Source organism: Ambystoma mexicanum, chromosome 6p (assembly GCF_040938575.1).
Source record: "Ambystoma mexicanum isolate Mex_15411 chromosome 6p, UKY_AmexF1_1, whole genome shotgun sequence".
Classification (NCBI taxonomy): domain Eukaryota; kingdom Metazoa; phylum Chordata; class Amphibia; order Caudata; family Ambystomatidae; genus Ambystoma; species Ambystoma mexicanum.
The window spans coordinates 648,569,704-648,586,673 of NC_090935.1; the positions used below are offsets into that span (position 1 = coordinate 648,569,704).

At 46.3% G+C, this 16,970-nt stretch overlaps 1 protein-coding gene across 2 annotated transcripts in view; it reads right to left on the bottom strand.

Annotated features, from left to right (window-relative positions):
* Positions 1-16,970, bottom strand: part of TNPO1 (transportin 1) — a 1,970,728-nt gene that overhangs the window by 1,758,322 nt on the left and 195,436 nt on the right. For both annotated transcript variants that reach the window (XR_011280658.1, XM_069627508.1), the window contains exon 3: positions 16,762-16,911. Coding sequence is in view for 1 of the 2 variants with exons in the window: in XM_069627508.1 (XP_069483609.1) it covers positions 16,762-16,911 (150 nt within the window). In the remaining variant the exon portion in view is untranslated. The remainder of the gene's footprint in view (positions 1-16,761; positions 16,912-16,970) is intronic.

Here is a 16,970-nt window from a genome sequence, read left to right on the forward strand (position 1 = left end):
AAACTGGACTTGTGAAGGCTTACATTCTGTTCTCCGAGATCACTTCGCCGGGGATGCGGGGCTACTGGGCTGTACTCATGAGAACAATGTCCCCGATTTACTTCTTTAACCTGCTCTGATGTCCAACCTGTACGTTTTTGGGGGGGTTGGAGGGGGACGCGAAGGTAGGGGGAGGGAGCTATAGAGAGTAAAGAGTGATCTCTGTTCTTGGTTCTTTTATATGCAAATAAAAATGTATTGAACCAAAAAAAAAAAAAAAAAAAAAGAATGTGCCCCGTTCTTCCTGAAAGATGATATGGCTGCCCAAATCAGAGTTGAAAGGGCGCTCGGGATGCTGGGGCTAGGATGGGAAGTATGGTGCAAAGCGTGTCAGGTAATGGAGAACCCAACCCTGTGCACGCAACAGATACCGCTGGTAGCACTGGCAAGAGGAGATGAGCAGCTCATAAGGATAATAAGGAGTCACTGCGAACCGGAAAGTATTGTAACAATAGGAGACATATGGCAAGAAGGGGAGATAAAGGCATTCGGGGCGTTGACGGAGGAAACCGGGCTGCATGAAGGATAAAATATCACATAAAATACGATTGATACGGCGGATTAAAGATACATGGTCGGAAGTAACGCTAGACGAGCAGCCCGACCCTACCATAGAAACGATATACGATATAGCAGATGGGGGGCATGAGATATCCAGATTATATGAACTATTGATGTCTAGAGTGGGAAAAGAGGTAGCATAATTAAGACGTACTTGGGAAGATGAAGTTGGCGAGCCCATGAGTGATGGGATGTGGGAGCGGGTCCAAAGATACCATAAAAAAGTGTCAAGAAATGCAAGGGTACAACAGATAGTTATATATAACTCACAGGGCATATCTGACTCCCCAAAAAGTTGCCAGATTTAAGAACGTAAACAGGCAGACATGTCCCAAATGCGGGGAAGAGAATGTGGGGAATGACGTTTTGGGCATGCCCAGAAATTGGGATCTTCTGGGAAGAGAGGTAGCCCACCGGTTACATGAAAAGGGGATCAAAATAAACATCGGATCAGCGTGGGCATGTTTATTTGGAGGATTTCCTAGGCCAAGGCAACTAAAGCATGTAAGCAAATTAAAAGATCTGGCGTATATACTTGCCAAGCGTAGAATTGCCATGTGATGGAAGGCATTTAATAGACCTCAGATAGAAGTCTGGTGGAAAGACCTCCAAATATGGGCTGAAGCCGAAACAGCATATGGCAAGAAGTGGGAAGCAGGGGAGGGGAGGAGGAAGCGGATTCCCTGATGGCCTGGAAGCACTTATTAGCCACATTATACGGGCCCACCCAGGACTGGTCGAGTGACCAGGACTCGGAAGAGGATATTGGAAAAAGAACCCCTGAAGTAAGAACAGAGGCAAATCGAGAAGCGGAGTAGGCTCGGATTGGAGGGAGCGTGAGGGGTAGACAACAGACATGGAAACATAAATGCAATCTTTTGTAACACAACGTTAAGCATTGTCAGTCTGTTGTATGTTTTGGTTGTAAAATTAATAAAAATTGTTTTAAAAAAAGAACAGGACAGGAGTTTAATGTTTGCGATTCTAGCTTGATATGCCACTGTGGAGGAAACCTTCCTTCCGAAAGTATAGATTTTTTGTGTGTCTGGCAGAGCTTCATCCGATGCCAGAGGAGTGCCCGCCCCCTCTTTCTGGTAGTGGTGTTGACTAGTGAATCAGGTTTTAGCTGACCCCTAATGCATAGAGGGTATGTGGGCGCTGGCCTGAATAATTTCTCGATTCTAGAGTTAACCGACCTTGTGAGTTTAGGCGCAAGTAGGGAGGACGGTATATGTCTTTGTACAGACTAACAGTGGGATAAACCGATTAGCATACTTCCTGTCTCCCAGAATGTCCTCGTCTACTTGTGCCTCTTGGGTGTCAATAAGTGTTGGGCAGCCTTCAGCAGCAGTTCATTGTATTGTAGTTGGTCGTCTATGGGAGAATCTGCTACCGGATGGTCTTGGTGGTCAGGCGACTGGATGACAGATATTGTCGTAGTATTGGTCCCGACTGTACAGGTCCCCTTGAGAGGCAGGGTCCTGAGAGGTCCACTCCATAGATATCCTGAGAGGTCCACTCCATAGATATCCTGAGAGGTGTCCTGGTAAGTGGAGGCCCCTAGGGCGAAAGTGCTTGGCTATGGATCAAGACGAGGTGTATTGATTGGCAGGGGGTTGATATTTTGAAGCACCTGGCTGAAAGGTGTTCTTAAGGGTCGTTCAGGATGCTTGTCTATGAAGTCAACAAAGCATGACATCCTCTTTATAATTCTGTTACATTTTTCAGGAGTATAGTCACAGGAAGGTGGGAAGCCTGAAAGGGTAGAGGTGGCCTGGAAGGGTGCCTGGTCCTTATGATGCATAGCCCCTGAGAGTTTGTCAACAGGGGAGGAAGAATCTGTAGCCAGAGTGCTTTTGGAGCACAAAGGCGTAGAGGATTTTGATTTTTTTCTGTGACTTGTATTTAACAGGGTAGCAGAGACACGTTAATCAGTTCTTGCATTTTCGGCGTTTGTTTAAAGGACATCGATGCACCTTTCACGCCTGTTTTTTGGTACACGAAAGGAGGGCCTTTTTGTTCACGTGTCCGAACAGACATTGAGGTCTGGTTTCAGAGGTCTGTCATGAGGCGTGAGCGATGGCCCAGAGGACAGGGAAGATCGAGACTTTTTCCACCGACACAGCGTGGGCCTCGACGCTAGACTATTTAATCGAATGACAGCCATGGGGTATGTGCCTTGGCGGTGTGTGCTATGGCCGCCGCGTGTCGTCTCCGCCACAGAGCCGCCGGCCTGCTTATTGGAGTCGGGGACCCGAACATGAGGTTCCGAAGAACCCTGCTCGCCTTCAGCATCACTGAGGACACCGATACTGCCCTCGCTGGAATACTCCATCAGGTCGATGGAGGCTTCGGCCCGCATTGCATGGACGGCCCACCGCTTAGTGCAATCTGAAAGTTTTGGGGCGAAAATGTTTGCAGGACTTGCAAAGCTTTTTGGGGTGATCCCTAGGGAGACAGTAATTGCATGCTCAGTGCGTGTCTTTCCACAGGAATTTGATGGCAGGTAGGGCAAAATTTCAAAGGTATTTTGTCCATTATCAATGAACAGGGCAGTTAGGAATGGAAAAGGCAAAGAGGATGGCAGAATATGCATTCTCTAAAAGAAGTTGGTATGAAAGACCTCCCCCCTCTCCCTACTGTATGGGCCAAGGCCCAAAGAGGCCTGTGAAGACAGCGTCTGGTCATCTATTCAATCAAGTAATTGACAGAGTTGTCTGCCGAAGGCAGTCGAATCATACTGCAGCAAAAGCGGACAAGAAAGAAAGAAGTCTACTAATAAACTTTCAACTAGTCAAAGGCATCAGCCTGGAAATGAACTCTGCAACTTGCAACCGACCACGATGGCGGAAAGAAACAATCTGAGGGACCTCAACAAGTGAAGGACCGTGGGTATAAAACATGTCGCACTAGGGATAGTATTACTAACAGGCCCTGTCGACATCAATTTGAGTTTCTAAAACAAATCTTGTAATACTCCACAACTACGCTTAGGTATGTTTCCGTACTCAGCTGGTGCAATTTATCAGTGTTCGTCAAGTTACCCTTTGCTGTCCAGATGGCAAAGTGCACCCCTGTGTGCCCAAGAAAAGATGTTTCATACCATCTTTACAACCCAGTTAAAACAAAAAAATAACCTTGAAGATATGCTAGAACGGCGTATGGTACGACAGTAAAAGCTAGTAGATGTATGAAGTGTGCAACGCTCATACACAAGAGTTAGGACTGATCAATCCAGATGCTTAAAAGTTGAAAACCCAACTCGTATAGAACAAATGCTCAAGCAAAAACAAAAAAAGGGAGCAGTAGGGTATCGCAAGAAAAAACAAGAGAAGTGAATTCTTAGAACTGGAGCAACTGGTCAGAAATTATAAAGAGTCGTTGAGTGTTTAGGTCTGGGCATTTGCTTAATCTGGGCTGGTGAACCCTCAAGCTTTCAACTCCTCAAAGCACTAAAGCAGGGACTTATCTGGAAAGACTAGATGAAAAGCCCCTGAGGTGGATGGACTGATGGCAACAAAAAACATTGAAGGGGGCTCAATTGAAGTGTGCTCTCCACTCCATTAGTGCTAAGGAGGAGGGGTGCGCTACCCTTCCCTCTAAGGGTAGAGGAGAAAGGAGTGGTAGCATCAAGTGGTGTAGTGAAGAAGTGAATCCCTCATCTCCATCCTATGTTCCCCTCCAGCCCACAGGAGTGCCTAAGATGGCAGAGCTGCCAAATTGGCGGGGGAAGGAGTGGTCCTAGAAAGAAGGCACAGGAGAAGATGCAGAGGCCTCATGAAAAGAATGGCGAGTGCTGCATGTCAACTTCATACCCTGAGAAGGTAAAGGCATAGGGGTGGAAGGTGACAGCATCAGGGGTGGGAGGGGTGTGTGGAGGCTGGCTCGACATTGTTCAGCCAAACCTCTGCAGCAGAGATGGGGCTGTGTTAGATTTGCCAGTGGGACTCAGCCATATCTCATCAATGAATGCAGCACAATGTTGATGGGGAAAGGTGGTCTCTTTGAGAAGAGTCCACAATACAGTATATGCTTAAGGGCATACAGCTGGACATGTGTATGGCAAGGCATAAATTATTTTTCAAAAAGTGATTGGCAGAGTTTTCTAATTAAATTTCTTGATTAGCAAACAAATCCATTTGATTAGCAATCTTGTACTAATGTTTTTACTGCGACCAGAAGATACTTGTACCCAAGATATAAAATGGGCAACAAAGCGCAGTTTTGTATACCGTTGAAGACAATAGTGAGATAAGTCTGGCCTTGCAAATGCTTTCTGAAAAATGGTGCATGTCAACACAGACCCACTTTAGTTTGGCACATTGCTGCCACCCAGAGGCCAGCCATGCACAGTGAAACTTTTATCTGACATTTACTGCAAACAAAGTAAAGTTTAAATAAAAGTTTCCAACATCCCCTGCAAATGGTACTGGCCCTTCTTAAAATCTACTCTACTATGCGAGTGGACGAAAATACTTTAAGCCCTGGATGAGTGTCTGTAAAAAGATTAGCTGCATGAATGGACACAAATAGATATTATAAAAAGGCTCCTAAAAAGGTTTAGCCAGCTCTCTCTACTGCAGGTGCAAATATATAATGCAATCATAATCCTAGAGCAAAGTGAGCTCTGGAGGCCAACTACAGTGAACAGTTTTGCAGTAGGTCTGTAGATGTACAGACTGGATAAAACTATTGATCGCTACTTTAAGTAAATATCAAGTCAGCTTTGTGTATTAATTATGTAAAAGACTAAGCAGAGTGGATGGTATAGCAGGCAGAGTTCTGGGCAAACTAGGCAGAATAGTGTAGTTTGCAGCCATCTCACTTTCAGGGTAGCAGGTATAAACCAACATGGCAAGATAGAATGTCAAGGAGTATAACATCTCATGGGTTGAGCACCAGTTGCAAGCTGTATGTAACCAGCAGGCGACAGGACTAGGTTTGCCATGAAAGCATTTGGCTGTGTGGTTGTGTATATTTTCTGAAGGATCCACTCGTCACTATGATACATCTTCCCCAACAAAATGAAATCTAGTTGGCACTGAGATTTAGATGCACTTCACTGTAAAGCATGGAGACAATGCAGTGTTTTACAGTCGCAATACTGTAATTATGTAACCTATTACATTTATAGAAAAAAGGAATTGAAAGCCTTTTAAAAAAAAATAACTAACACAGAATGGTCTTTGGCAGACAGGATAGTTAGCTTAATAGTATTATCCCAATTATTTCTTGTTTGCAATGATTTGAAAAATGAAATATGCGTAGCACTCCCACACATGCCTTTTTGGCACATAAGTGAAGGGGGTGATTACTGCTGCACTTTCTCCATTAGCCCCTTTGAACTTCCAGTGAACAGAGAAAAGAGGGTGGAGAGAGCTCTGAAGGCAAGAGAGGAATGCAGGGTGAGCTGTGATTTCATTGAACAGGGTAACTTAAATAGCTAACTTTGCTACACAAGTGCCAATTTAATTAGCAAACCTACAGAATTGCATAGCAAGATGCTCCGCAACACTGCTTATTTTATGCCTTATATGGATTCTCTCGTTAACTTGGTCTCGGGGGTCCAAGCCAGTCCATGCCAAAGTGGAACAAAACAAAATTAAAACGGTAATTAAATTGACTGCAGGAGGGCAAAAGAAAAACCTACCTCTTAAAATTGGTCCTCTATGCCACTGAAATTAAACAGTTCTATTAACACTAATGAAGGTTTGGTTGCAAGATATGCCAACAGTTTGGGAGTAGTGTTGGATCCACGCATCCAAAGAAAGCAGCAACCTGAAATCCATTTGTAAGCCACTAAAATCAATTTAACAAGAGCGAAGGGTGCTGGAGGACAAGCACGTCTGTGGGCATACTAATGGCCTGGCCCTTAACAATTTGTTGCTGGGTTTGCTTTTGTGAAGAATTGGCAGACAGGGAGGTAAAATACACCTCTTTACAAGCAACAGCCTGACAATATATTGAGAGGGATCACCCTGGTAACAAGCTGCCCTGGACACCAAAGTTGGAACACTGCACCGACGTAGACAGAATACTATCAAGGAGGGTCGACTGGTCTACAACCCCCAAGAAATTAACAGCATTTGTTAATTATTGTAAGGTTATTCTCCAAGTTAGTCTTTACCTTCAAATAAATGCTTCTCTCGAATGGATCAAACTTTTATAGCAAGAAGACGACCATAGGGATCACCAAAATGATCCAATCACTGTCTGAAATACAAGTGGCAATCACTGAAGACAACACAGGTAAGGCAGCTGGACGGGCTCCTGGCAGAATTCTTTGAAGATTTTTCAGACATCCTTGCACCTAGATTACTATGGTTAGACCAAGAAGTTCTCAAGCATTCCACAATCCTGCAAACCTTACTACAAAAGGCGCTGGTTGTAGTATTGCCCAAACAAGGACAAAACACTAAATCCTACAGGCCCCACCCACCCGCCTCTGTGCTTAATGCAGTTAATAACATACTGGCCAAAATGTTGACTAAATGTTGGATACCCCCATTGCCATCCATGACCCTGCAAGAGCAAACAGGATTAGTCCCCGGCTACCCTACCTCAAATATGTTTTAAGGTCCTGAAGTAATCAACCCTAAGGTTTGTGCAGTGGTGCAGAAAAAGCATGCGCCTCCTTTGAGTGGGACTTTTGTTCGCAGTACTCACCAGGAATTGGTTCCTACTTCTTAGCTATTATCTGCTTACTATATGGAAATCTGACCACTAGAGTACACATACTGGGTATTTTGACCCCCTTCTACCTTTCTGGGAACTAGACAGGGGTGTCCCGTGTCGCCCATCTTATTTACCATAGCAATAGTGCACTTAACAGCAATCGTTCGAGAAAGCCACAGGTGGCTGCAATTTTATAACCAGACCTCGCTGCTGTCTCTATATACAGACCATCTCCTACTATGTGTCAAAAAACCCTAAGACAAGATCCCTCCCCTAATTCAAGAGCTGGGGGAATCCGGGCAGCAGCCTGGATTAGGTATTAACTGGGACAAAACAGAAATCTTTCCTACCGACAGCACCCGATATACCCTACCCTGTCCTTCCGAACCTCCCTGGCAACTCGAAAAAGTGTCAGATACTTTGGTGCCGTCGCCAGACCCCCCCCCCCCCCGGCAAGAGAATGTTTGACCTTAACTAGAAGCACTTGTCTGAAAAAGTCCCCATACTTTGCAGACATTGTATTAGACCAAATTCATGAGCATCCATAAGGGAATCGTTTGCATGCTGTGCACACTGGGCCTTGTTACCTTAGATGGTCAGAATGCCGAATACCATTTTCTCCTGCTGCTGAAATTACACGAGCTGGAGCTCATGGAGAGAAGCTACAAAGGGTCCAGTCACTCATCCCAGCGCCAAAGACCAGCTCCCTCCTGACATACATTACCAAACCTGGCTCTCACCCACATGCGATTTCTGTATGTAAAAGATAGTCACCCAATGGAGGGAGGGGTTGGATGCGACATCTGATGCCAGAAGATGTTGGGAGACTTGCATTGGAGGACACTAGATGGAAAGGAGTGGAAAAGCCTGCATCCAAACGAGTCTTAAACCTATGAACACCAAGTACCAACTGATCCATTTTAAATACTTACACTAATTATACCATACACCTGTCAAGATTAGAAAATTCAATCCCTTGGCAATCAGGGCCTGCACAAGATGTAAAATGGATGTGGCACATTTTTGGAACCTGGCTTGAACCTGCCCATTGTGAGCAAATTCTGGTGGGAGATAACATCCAAGCTTTCCGACATAGTGGATACTTAGGGTTCAAAATTAAGATTCAATGAGCAGAAGCTAAAACCAGCTCCTGGGTACCAGGCATCACCCAGTAGGCAGGAGGTACCACTGGGGAAACAGTAGCAAGTAACCAATGCACCGCAAATCTAACTTCCACATGAGATTCACACTAAACTTTTACCCATTTTGGATAATTCACTGTAGTTAAATGTGTACTAGATGTGCACCAATTCTTTTTTATAAGTATTCTGAAATACTCAGTTAATGTTGCATATGCATGTTTGAAAGCCACCAGATGGTCTGGGGAGCTAAATGTAGCTCCTGGTAGCTGTTAGTATTAAGCTAACCAGGCTCTCTTACGCTAAAAGCAGGAGCTAAATAGCTCCCAGCTCCTCTCAATTGTGCACCCTGGGAACTACTATCCCACCGGATCCGATTATCTGTTTACTTGGTATAACCTTAAAGATTGGAATTAAATCAAGCAGATTGGTAAACCTAACAATGCTACTTGCCCTCAAGCACATTGGGTTAGTTTGGATTCGGCCTTCCCCACTACTAGTGGAAAGCTGGTTTAAGGAAATGTTATGGGCTACTAATTGTGAAGAGCCATTAACCATGGCAGCTCACCCCCGTTCTCGCTCCAACATCTGGTCATTTTAACGGTCATATTTCTCCATCATGAACGACGATTGCTGGACACGGGTCTGATGGGCATCCAGACAGTGAATAGGAGTACTCTAGCAAAACATATTAAAATCGGCGAGCTGCCTATTAACGATTATGTGACACTGAAAAGATGTCTTTGTATACATGTTACAACTGAAGATGCTTCTGTTGATATTAGGATATATGAAAGTGAAGGACAAGAGCTAGGCCACAATATAAATACATTCATGGTCTGTATGTGGCCTTTCCAAAGGAAAGGCCATGACACCCCATACCACACCTTAATATAAAAAAAGGAAAATGTATAGTTGCAACCACAAAAGCTGGTGTATCTTTTGTGAATATGCATACAAATTGACTAAGAAAATTGAACATTTGAATTAAAAGGACTGAATACATTAGGTAAAACAAATGGGCAGCAACTTGCTAGGTTGACAGAGTGCAATGAGAAATATCAATAAATACATGAGGCCTGGCACCACCGGTTTAAAAACTCTTGTGGAAATTAGCATGGATGACACCGATAGAAGTACAAAGCATAGCTGGGCTGGGGCAGCAATGGATATAGAGTTGCCAAGTTGGATGTCAGGATTTGCTTGTTGGAAGCGTGTTTGTTAGAGATGGACAAAGGCAAAAGGGTGGAGCAAGACATTGATGCCTGGGGCAGGCCCCGTAAGGGGAGTCTGCAAGGGCCAAGGTGTCGAACAGTATTGTGGTTAAGGATGTGCAAAGCCAGAATAAAAAAAAAAAATGCCAAGCTAAATGTTCCAATTTCATTCACCTTATAAGAGGGGGTCCCTCCCCTCCTTGGCAATTCTTAATACAACTACTTCCTTTCAACACCAGTATGCAAAGGAGTGCCATGCCAATGTGCCCAATTAGAGTGTAAACAATAAAAACATTGTTATATTGTCTACAATACATGGCAGCCTGCAATACAGATAAAAGCATGGAAATAAGTGTTTTAGGCTAGTTGTGACATCACAAATGACAGTAATAACAAAATGACTAATAAGAAAATGACATCACAACTGCTCTGTAATAAACAGGTTACTCACCATAGTGACCACCTTCCTCCTAGTTCATAGTCCCCTTCCCTCCATACTTATGGGGACATTCCTCCGTCCTGTGTAACGGGACCGGAGAACTTTGTAAAAAGCATCACATTTTTCAAAAATGTGTCCTTCCTCTCTTTAAGCAGGGTACTGCACGCAGCCATAATCCCGCCCTCCTTAGCTCCGCCCAGCACATCGCCCATCAGTCCTTTTCTATCGCCAGGTCAGAGGCCTTTAAGCAATAGAGGAACCTTATTAGAGGGAACGGCGGGTGGGCGTATGGAGGAAAGGGGACTAGGAGTAAGATGGTGAGTAAAATGGTGAGTAACGTGGTTATACTCCTACGTCCCGTCCCCTTTCCTCCATACTTAGGGGAGATTCCCAAGCACTCCTCACAGGAACTACGGGGGGATGGAAACCCCCTTATGAAGCATTCAGATCTGGAGCTCAAGTCAAGTCTAAGCAGTAATGTTTACAAAAAGCTGATGGGGAAGCCCAACTAGCCGCTTTCGCAATGGTCTCCCAGTGGACATACTTTTGAAAGGCAACAGCAGCTGCCTTGCCCCGTACCAGATGTGCATGGATCCCTTTAGGAGACTGTAGACCCTGAATAGTGTAAGCCTCCATAATACAGGCAGCAATCCATCTGGAGATAGTCGCTTTGGAGGCCTGCTTGAAATGCGGGTTACCAAAGGTCACCAAAAGCTGAGAAGAACTCCTAAGTTCCAAAGTTCTATCCAGATAGAACTTAAGAGCTCTTCTGACATCCAGGCAATGCAAAATCCGCTGAGCTTCCGAAGCCGGGTTTGGAAAGAAGACAGGCCGTGAGATTGACTGATTAACAAGAAAATCGGAAACCACCTTTGGTAAGAAAGAAGGAATTGTCCTAAGGATGCTCCACCGACAAAGCTTGAAGCTCACTCACATGCCTTGCCGAGGTAACTGCAACCAAGAAAGCCACCTTCCACGAAAGGTGCTTAAGATCTACTGTAGCCATTAGTTCAAAAGGCTTATGGCACAAGGCCGTAAGAATCACGTTCAGATCCCACGTCGGATGCGGTTTGCGAACAGGAGGGTAAAGACGCATTAGACCCGCAAAGTGCTGTTGAATCACTGGATTAGACAGTGAGAAAGAGCACTGGGTAGGCGGCCACAGCCGAAAGATAGGTCCTGCATGACAAGACATGAATGCCCGATTCTGCTAGATGAGAGACGAAGGACAACACAGTGTCAATCATAGCCACCCTGGGGTCCAACTGTTTGGCTAAGCACCAGTGACAGAACCAAAGCCACTTACTCTTATACTGATCGTCGAGGGCTTCCTGGCTGCCTGAATAATGTGCACTTCAGCGGACAGGTTTAGATGTCCTAAAGATCTGAACTCAGGCACCATGCCGCCAAGTTGAACCACTGTGGGGAGGGGTGCCACAGTTGCCGATCTCTCTGGTGAAGCATATCGGAAACTAGCGGAAGCCTGATCTGTGCACACACCGACAGATGTTGAAGCTCTGAAAACCAGAACCTGGATGGCAACCACGGAGCTATGAGCAGAAGAGAACAATTCACTGTTCAGCTTGCAAATCGTCCAATGAATCAGAGGCAGAAGCGGGAAAGCATAGGCCCTCATGTTGTGCCATGGAAACTCGAGAGCATCTCCCAGAGAGGAAGCTCCCAGCCCGTTCCTGGAGACATACAGAGGAATTTTCTGGTTTTCCGATGCCGCAAAGAGGTCAACTTCCGGAGTGCCCCAATACAGGAATATCTTCAAGAGGACCTTCGCTTTCAATTCCCACTCGTAGCTGACCATTGTTTTTTCGGCTGAGGTCATCCACCATGATGTTCAGCTGTCCCAGGATGTGTACTGCCACCAGCCAGACACCATGCTCAACCGCCCACTCCCAAATCTGAATGGCCAGATCCACAAGAGGCAGGGACTTGGTGCACCCCTACTTGATGATTTAAAACATGGACACCACATTGTCCGTGTGGACACAGACTACTTTGTTGGCAATGACCGGCCTGAATGCCTTGAGCGCCAGGAAGTTCGCCAGAAGCTCCAGATGATTTATATGAAGGGACTTGTCTTGTGTCAACCAGAGGTCAGAGACCTGAAGAGTCAACGTTGCACCCCATCCCAGAAGGGAGGAGTCTGCTGTGATAGTCACCATCGGAGCGGGGTCTTGGAAGCCCACACCCACCAACAGGTTGCTGAGAGATGACCACCATGCCAGGTCCACTCTAATGAAAGCCGGAATCGATATCATCTTGAGTCCGTATCCGCAGCCTGACGCAAAGAACTTCGAAGAGCCATTTGCGTCCGCCTCATCTTGAGCCGAGCAAGGGGAATAGCAAAAACGCACGAGGCCATGAGGCCCAGAAGCCTATGGAAACCACCAGGCCGACATGCTCTCTCCGACTGCGCAAACATCTGACACGTGGCCAACAGATCCGCCATTCTGTCCCCGGTCAGGTAAACACTGCAGTCGATCATGTTCCAACGAAAACCCAGAAAAGTCAGGTCCTGAGAGACCATCATGGAAGATTTCCACCAGTTCACCGACAGCCCATGGTGAAACAGGAGCTGGAGGAGAGACTGAAGATTGCTCTAGGCTTTCAGCGGACAAGGGCTGTGCAGCAGCCAATTGTCCAAATACGGATACACATGGATACCCTGTAGCCGAAGGTAAGCTGCGATAACAGACATCTTCGTAAAGACACGCAGTGCCGAGTTGAGGCCAAAAGGGAGCACTCAGAACTGGAAGTGCTCCTCCCCTACAGAAAACCGTAGGCATCTCCGATGCTGACTCCAGATCAGGATATCCATATACGCATCCTGGAGGTCCACCACGCTGAGCCAATCGCCCTTCTGTAAAGAGGACTTTATCTGACTGGGCGTGATCATCTTGAATTTCTCTTGGGGTACAGAGAGATTGAACTGGGAAAGGTCTAGGATGGTGCGCAGGCTAGCCTGGTTGGGTTTGGGCACTCTAAACAGCCAGGAATAGGAGCCTTCCCCTCGCTCCCCTAGAGGAACGGGTTCCACCACCATGAGATCCAGCAACTTCTGAATCTCGGCTCTGAGGGAGGGCGACCCCAACTGCTGGAAGGGAGGATTGATGAGTGGGGTAGGAGGAAGGGGCAAGCGGAAGCCCACCCAAGCGACTGACAAGACCCACCGTTCCTCAGTGATGGTCTGCCACGCCTGCCAATGAGACGATGTGTCCTCCTACCGGGGTCTCGTGCAAGCGCAGAAAACCCTAATTTTGCTGGTTTGTCAGTGGCAGCACCATTGCTGCCTTCGGTGGGAATTTCCCAAAGGAGTGTCAACCCTGCGGGATTTCCGATCTAAAAAACCCTGAAACCAGAGGAAGGCCGGGGGTTTGACAACAATCTGTGCCCTGAAAAGAGGTTTAACCAGGACAGACAAGGACTTGGCGATCTGAGTGCTGTCCTTAGTTTTGGTCAGCTCCACGTCTGTTGTAGAGTGAAAGCTCCTCGCCATCGAAAGGCAGATCCAAAACCTTATCCTGCACCTCCTTGGAGAACTTGGTGGCGTGCAGCCAAGCTTGATGAGAGGTATCCACATCAAGCATAAGGCCTTGGGCCGAGGTGTCGACGTGGTGCGCCGCAGCCTCCAGGAGATCCTGTGCCAAGACTCTGGCATCCGACAAACCCGCTTTGAAATCTTCTAATTTTTCAGCGGGAATAAACTCCTCAAACTCCGACAGACCTTTCCACATTTTCATATTCACCCCCGCTAACACCAGTTCTGCATTGGCTTGACGCAGCTGCAGAGCTGAGTTAGCGAAAATCTTCCTCCCAAGGGATTCAAGAATCTTATCTTCCTTGGCCAGAACCGTGTAGCCATCGAAGAGGAGGATGACGCAGGTCTGGATTGAAAAGTGGCTGCAGCCACTACCGTGGAGGAGGGGGGGGCGGACACGACACTAAGGTCACTTCTTCCAAAGAATGGAGCCTGTAACGCGCATCAATCTTATTGACAAACAGTCCAGAGTGTGGCTTCTCCCAAACTTTACGGACCTCGGCCAAAACATCCTTCTTTAAGAACAAGCCAGTACGCTCCGAAGGAGATATGGTGAACGCCCTCGAAAGCACGCCCTCCTGGGGAGCTGGTGCCTCAGGCACTGGAACATCTAACAGAGCTTTTCATGACCGGGTGCTGGACATGATGTGTCTAACAGAGCAGGTCTGGTCTTCGTTGCCCTGATCCCCCTGTAGATCATCCGACAGGTCCGGATCAGGTTGAGTCACATCAGGCACCACAACAGCCTTGTTCACTGGGGACAACGGAGATGGGGGTGGAAGAGTAGGGGGAGGCCCAGCTGGTAAAGACGGTGCCGGTGGAGGCACAGGAATCGCAGCCGTCGGCGCAGGCGGGCATATCTCCCTGAACTAGCCTCGAAAGTACGCCTTCATGGGGACGGAATGCATCAGTTTTTGAAACTTGCCAAAAAAGGCATCCTCCGCCGATGACTTAGGCATGACAGGAGGAGGTCTCATGAGGGGAGTAATCCAGGGAGAGGGTTGCCAAGAGGGACCTTCCCCACTGTTGTCTACATAAATCAAGGGCGCCGATGCCGTCGGCAGCGAGACATTGTGCGGTAGTGGCATCCGAGTGTTTCAGTCATAAACTGGATGAAACGGATGTGCACAAGGAAACCGATGTTCACCTGAAATAACACCCCCTACACCTAGGGCCGATTGCATAGTAATAAGGGTTGTATCCAAAATGGCCACCGTGGTCTTGGTGGGGACGGCCGCCATTTTGTCAGCACCTGAGGAGAACTGGGACACGAGTGGAAGTGAAGCAGGGATCCCCACAAGTCGGTCAGGGGTTTTCATTTTAGCCTTAACACGAGCAACCTCAGCCGAGCCGGTACTGTGTGGCCTAGAATGTTTCTGTGACATCGTAACAGCCAAACTAGCCTTCAGAGGAAGAATCTCGGCACTACCGTTAACGGAGGGATTACGGTCCAAAACCTCACTCCGTGCCCACTCAACAGAACTGGGATCACCGCAAGAGCAGGAACTATGAGGAACACCTCACCAACAAGACCTTAACAGGCCTCTCAGAACTGTTGGTCACTTTAGCCTCTAAATGTTGGGCCTCGGACCAGAGTCCGGTAAAAGCCTCCTCACGAGGGGCCTCGAACTTTTGTTCGGTGTCAACAACCTCAACCGAGGTCTCAGGGCGCACCCCAGTGATTTTACAGGAAGCTCCAGTCAAGGAGACCTCGGAGCAAGCTCCGGTACCCGATGCCTCAGTACAACTGGGCCGACAAACGGCCCCCACAGGAGGGGCCTCGGAATGCAATTCGGTGACAATAGGCCCCTTACGGAAGCCCTCGGAGAAAACTCGGTAGAATTTTTAGGCCTCGAAGGCACCTCAGGGCTAGCCCGGTAATAGAGCTATTGACGCTCCTCCCGGACCGGGAAGACCCTAAGCCAGAGCAAGAGAGGAGGAACTGGAAAGAAAAAAAAAATCTTCCTAAGATGCAAGTGTCCAGTCCCGAGCGAGCGGAGAAAAGGACTGATGGGCGATGCGCTGGTCGGAGCTAAGAAGGGCGGGGTTAAAGCTGCGTGCGGTACCCTGTGTAAAAAGAGGAAGGACACATTTTTGAAAAATGTGGTGCTTTTTACAAAGTGCTCTGGTCCCGTCCCACAGGACGGAGGACTGTCCCCATAAGTACGGAGGAAAGGGGACTGGACGTAGGAGTATCAGCTATTACTCTACAGTCGTGACATCACAATGCCTGCTGCTTGTGCCAGCAAAGGTCAGAATTCCAGCTGTCACTGCAGCAGTTAATTAAAACCGTTAAATGCTTTTCAAATAGTTTTCTGTGTCACTTTACAGTGATTAATTGCCAAGGAACTATTATGGTACAATGTTTAATTTGTGCACTACTGAAGATTCACATATTAGCAGGAAGCTGCATGTTATTTACTAATCTTAAAGTACAAAATAAAATGTTTTCAGTGCATTTTATTAAAGTGTTTAAACCATTTTTCTGCAACACATTCAAAGAGCAATATTAGCTTTTTTTTAATCCCAACACATTCGACATTGATTACATGGATGGGCAAATTAAGATCTCACATTCGATTAAACAAGAGCCTAGGTATTAAAGGGGATGTCAGTGTGCGGCCATGTATAAGTAAAAAAATACCCCTCCTATACGGATGTTTATTAAAAGGTGTAATGTGTGGTATAAAACAGATCACCCAATAAGAAAAAAAAATTATGTAGAAAGGATATTGCAATTCACCTCCGAGTTCAGTGACCTTATAAAGGAATTCAGCCTTGTTCCTCCATTTGGTCACAGAATAGGTTACTTTATCATATATGTATATATAAAATCTGGGTATTCAATATGGAAATTGAACCAAAGTTTTTGTTCCTTTCGTATATTGTGTGCGAGTCAGATATATTAGTCACAATGTCCTTTAATGGGCGAGGCATCATTGTTTTTGCTAATCTGTTCTTGTTTTGAAGTCACTGGTCAATTTAGTACAATAACTTAAGATATGGTAACAGGTTTGGTTTAACTCCTTTTTGTCTTAAAAACTGCAGTAACAGTACTCGGCGGCATTACTTAAAAAAAAAAAAAAAAACACATCTAAAACCAGAAACTGAAAAACAGGAGTTACAAAGAAAAACACTTACCAACAGTGGCTCTAATCAATGGAGAAGCATCACCGATATTATTCAGGCATTCGCTTTTAATGAAGTCTGTTACACCATTTGGAAAGTTTTGAAAATGCGCCTTCACGTTATTTTTCAGTATCAGACCACTCAATGAGCGTGTAGGTTCATCTGCAAAAAATAGATTTGTGATGAACATGGACTTGCAGTGGCATACATTTATATCAAAC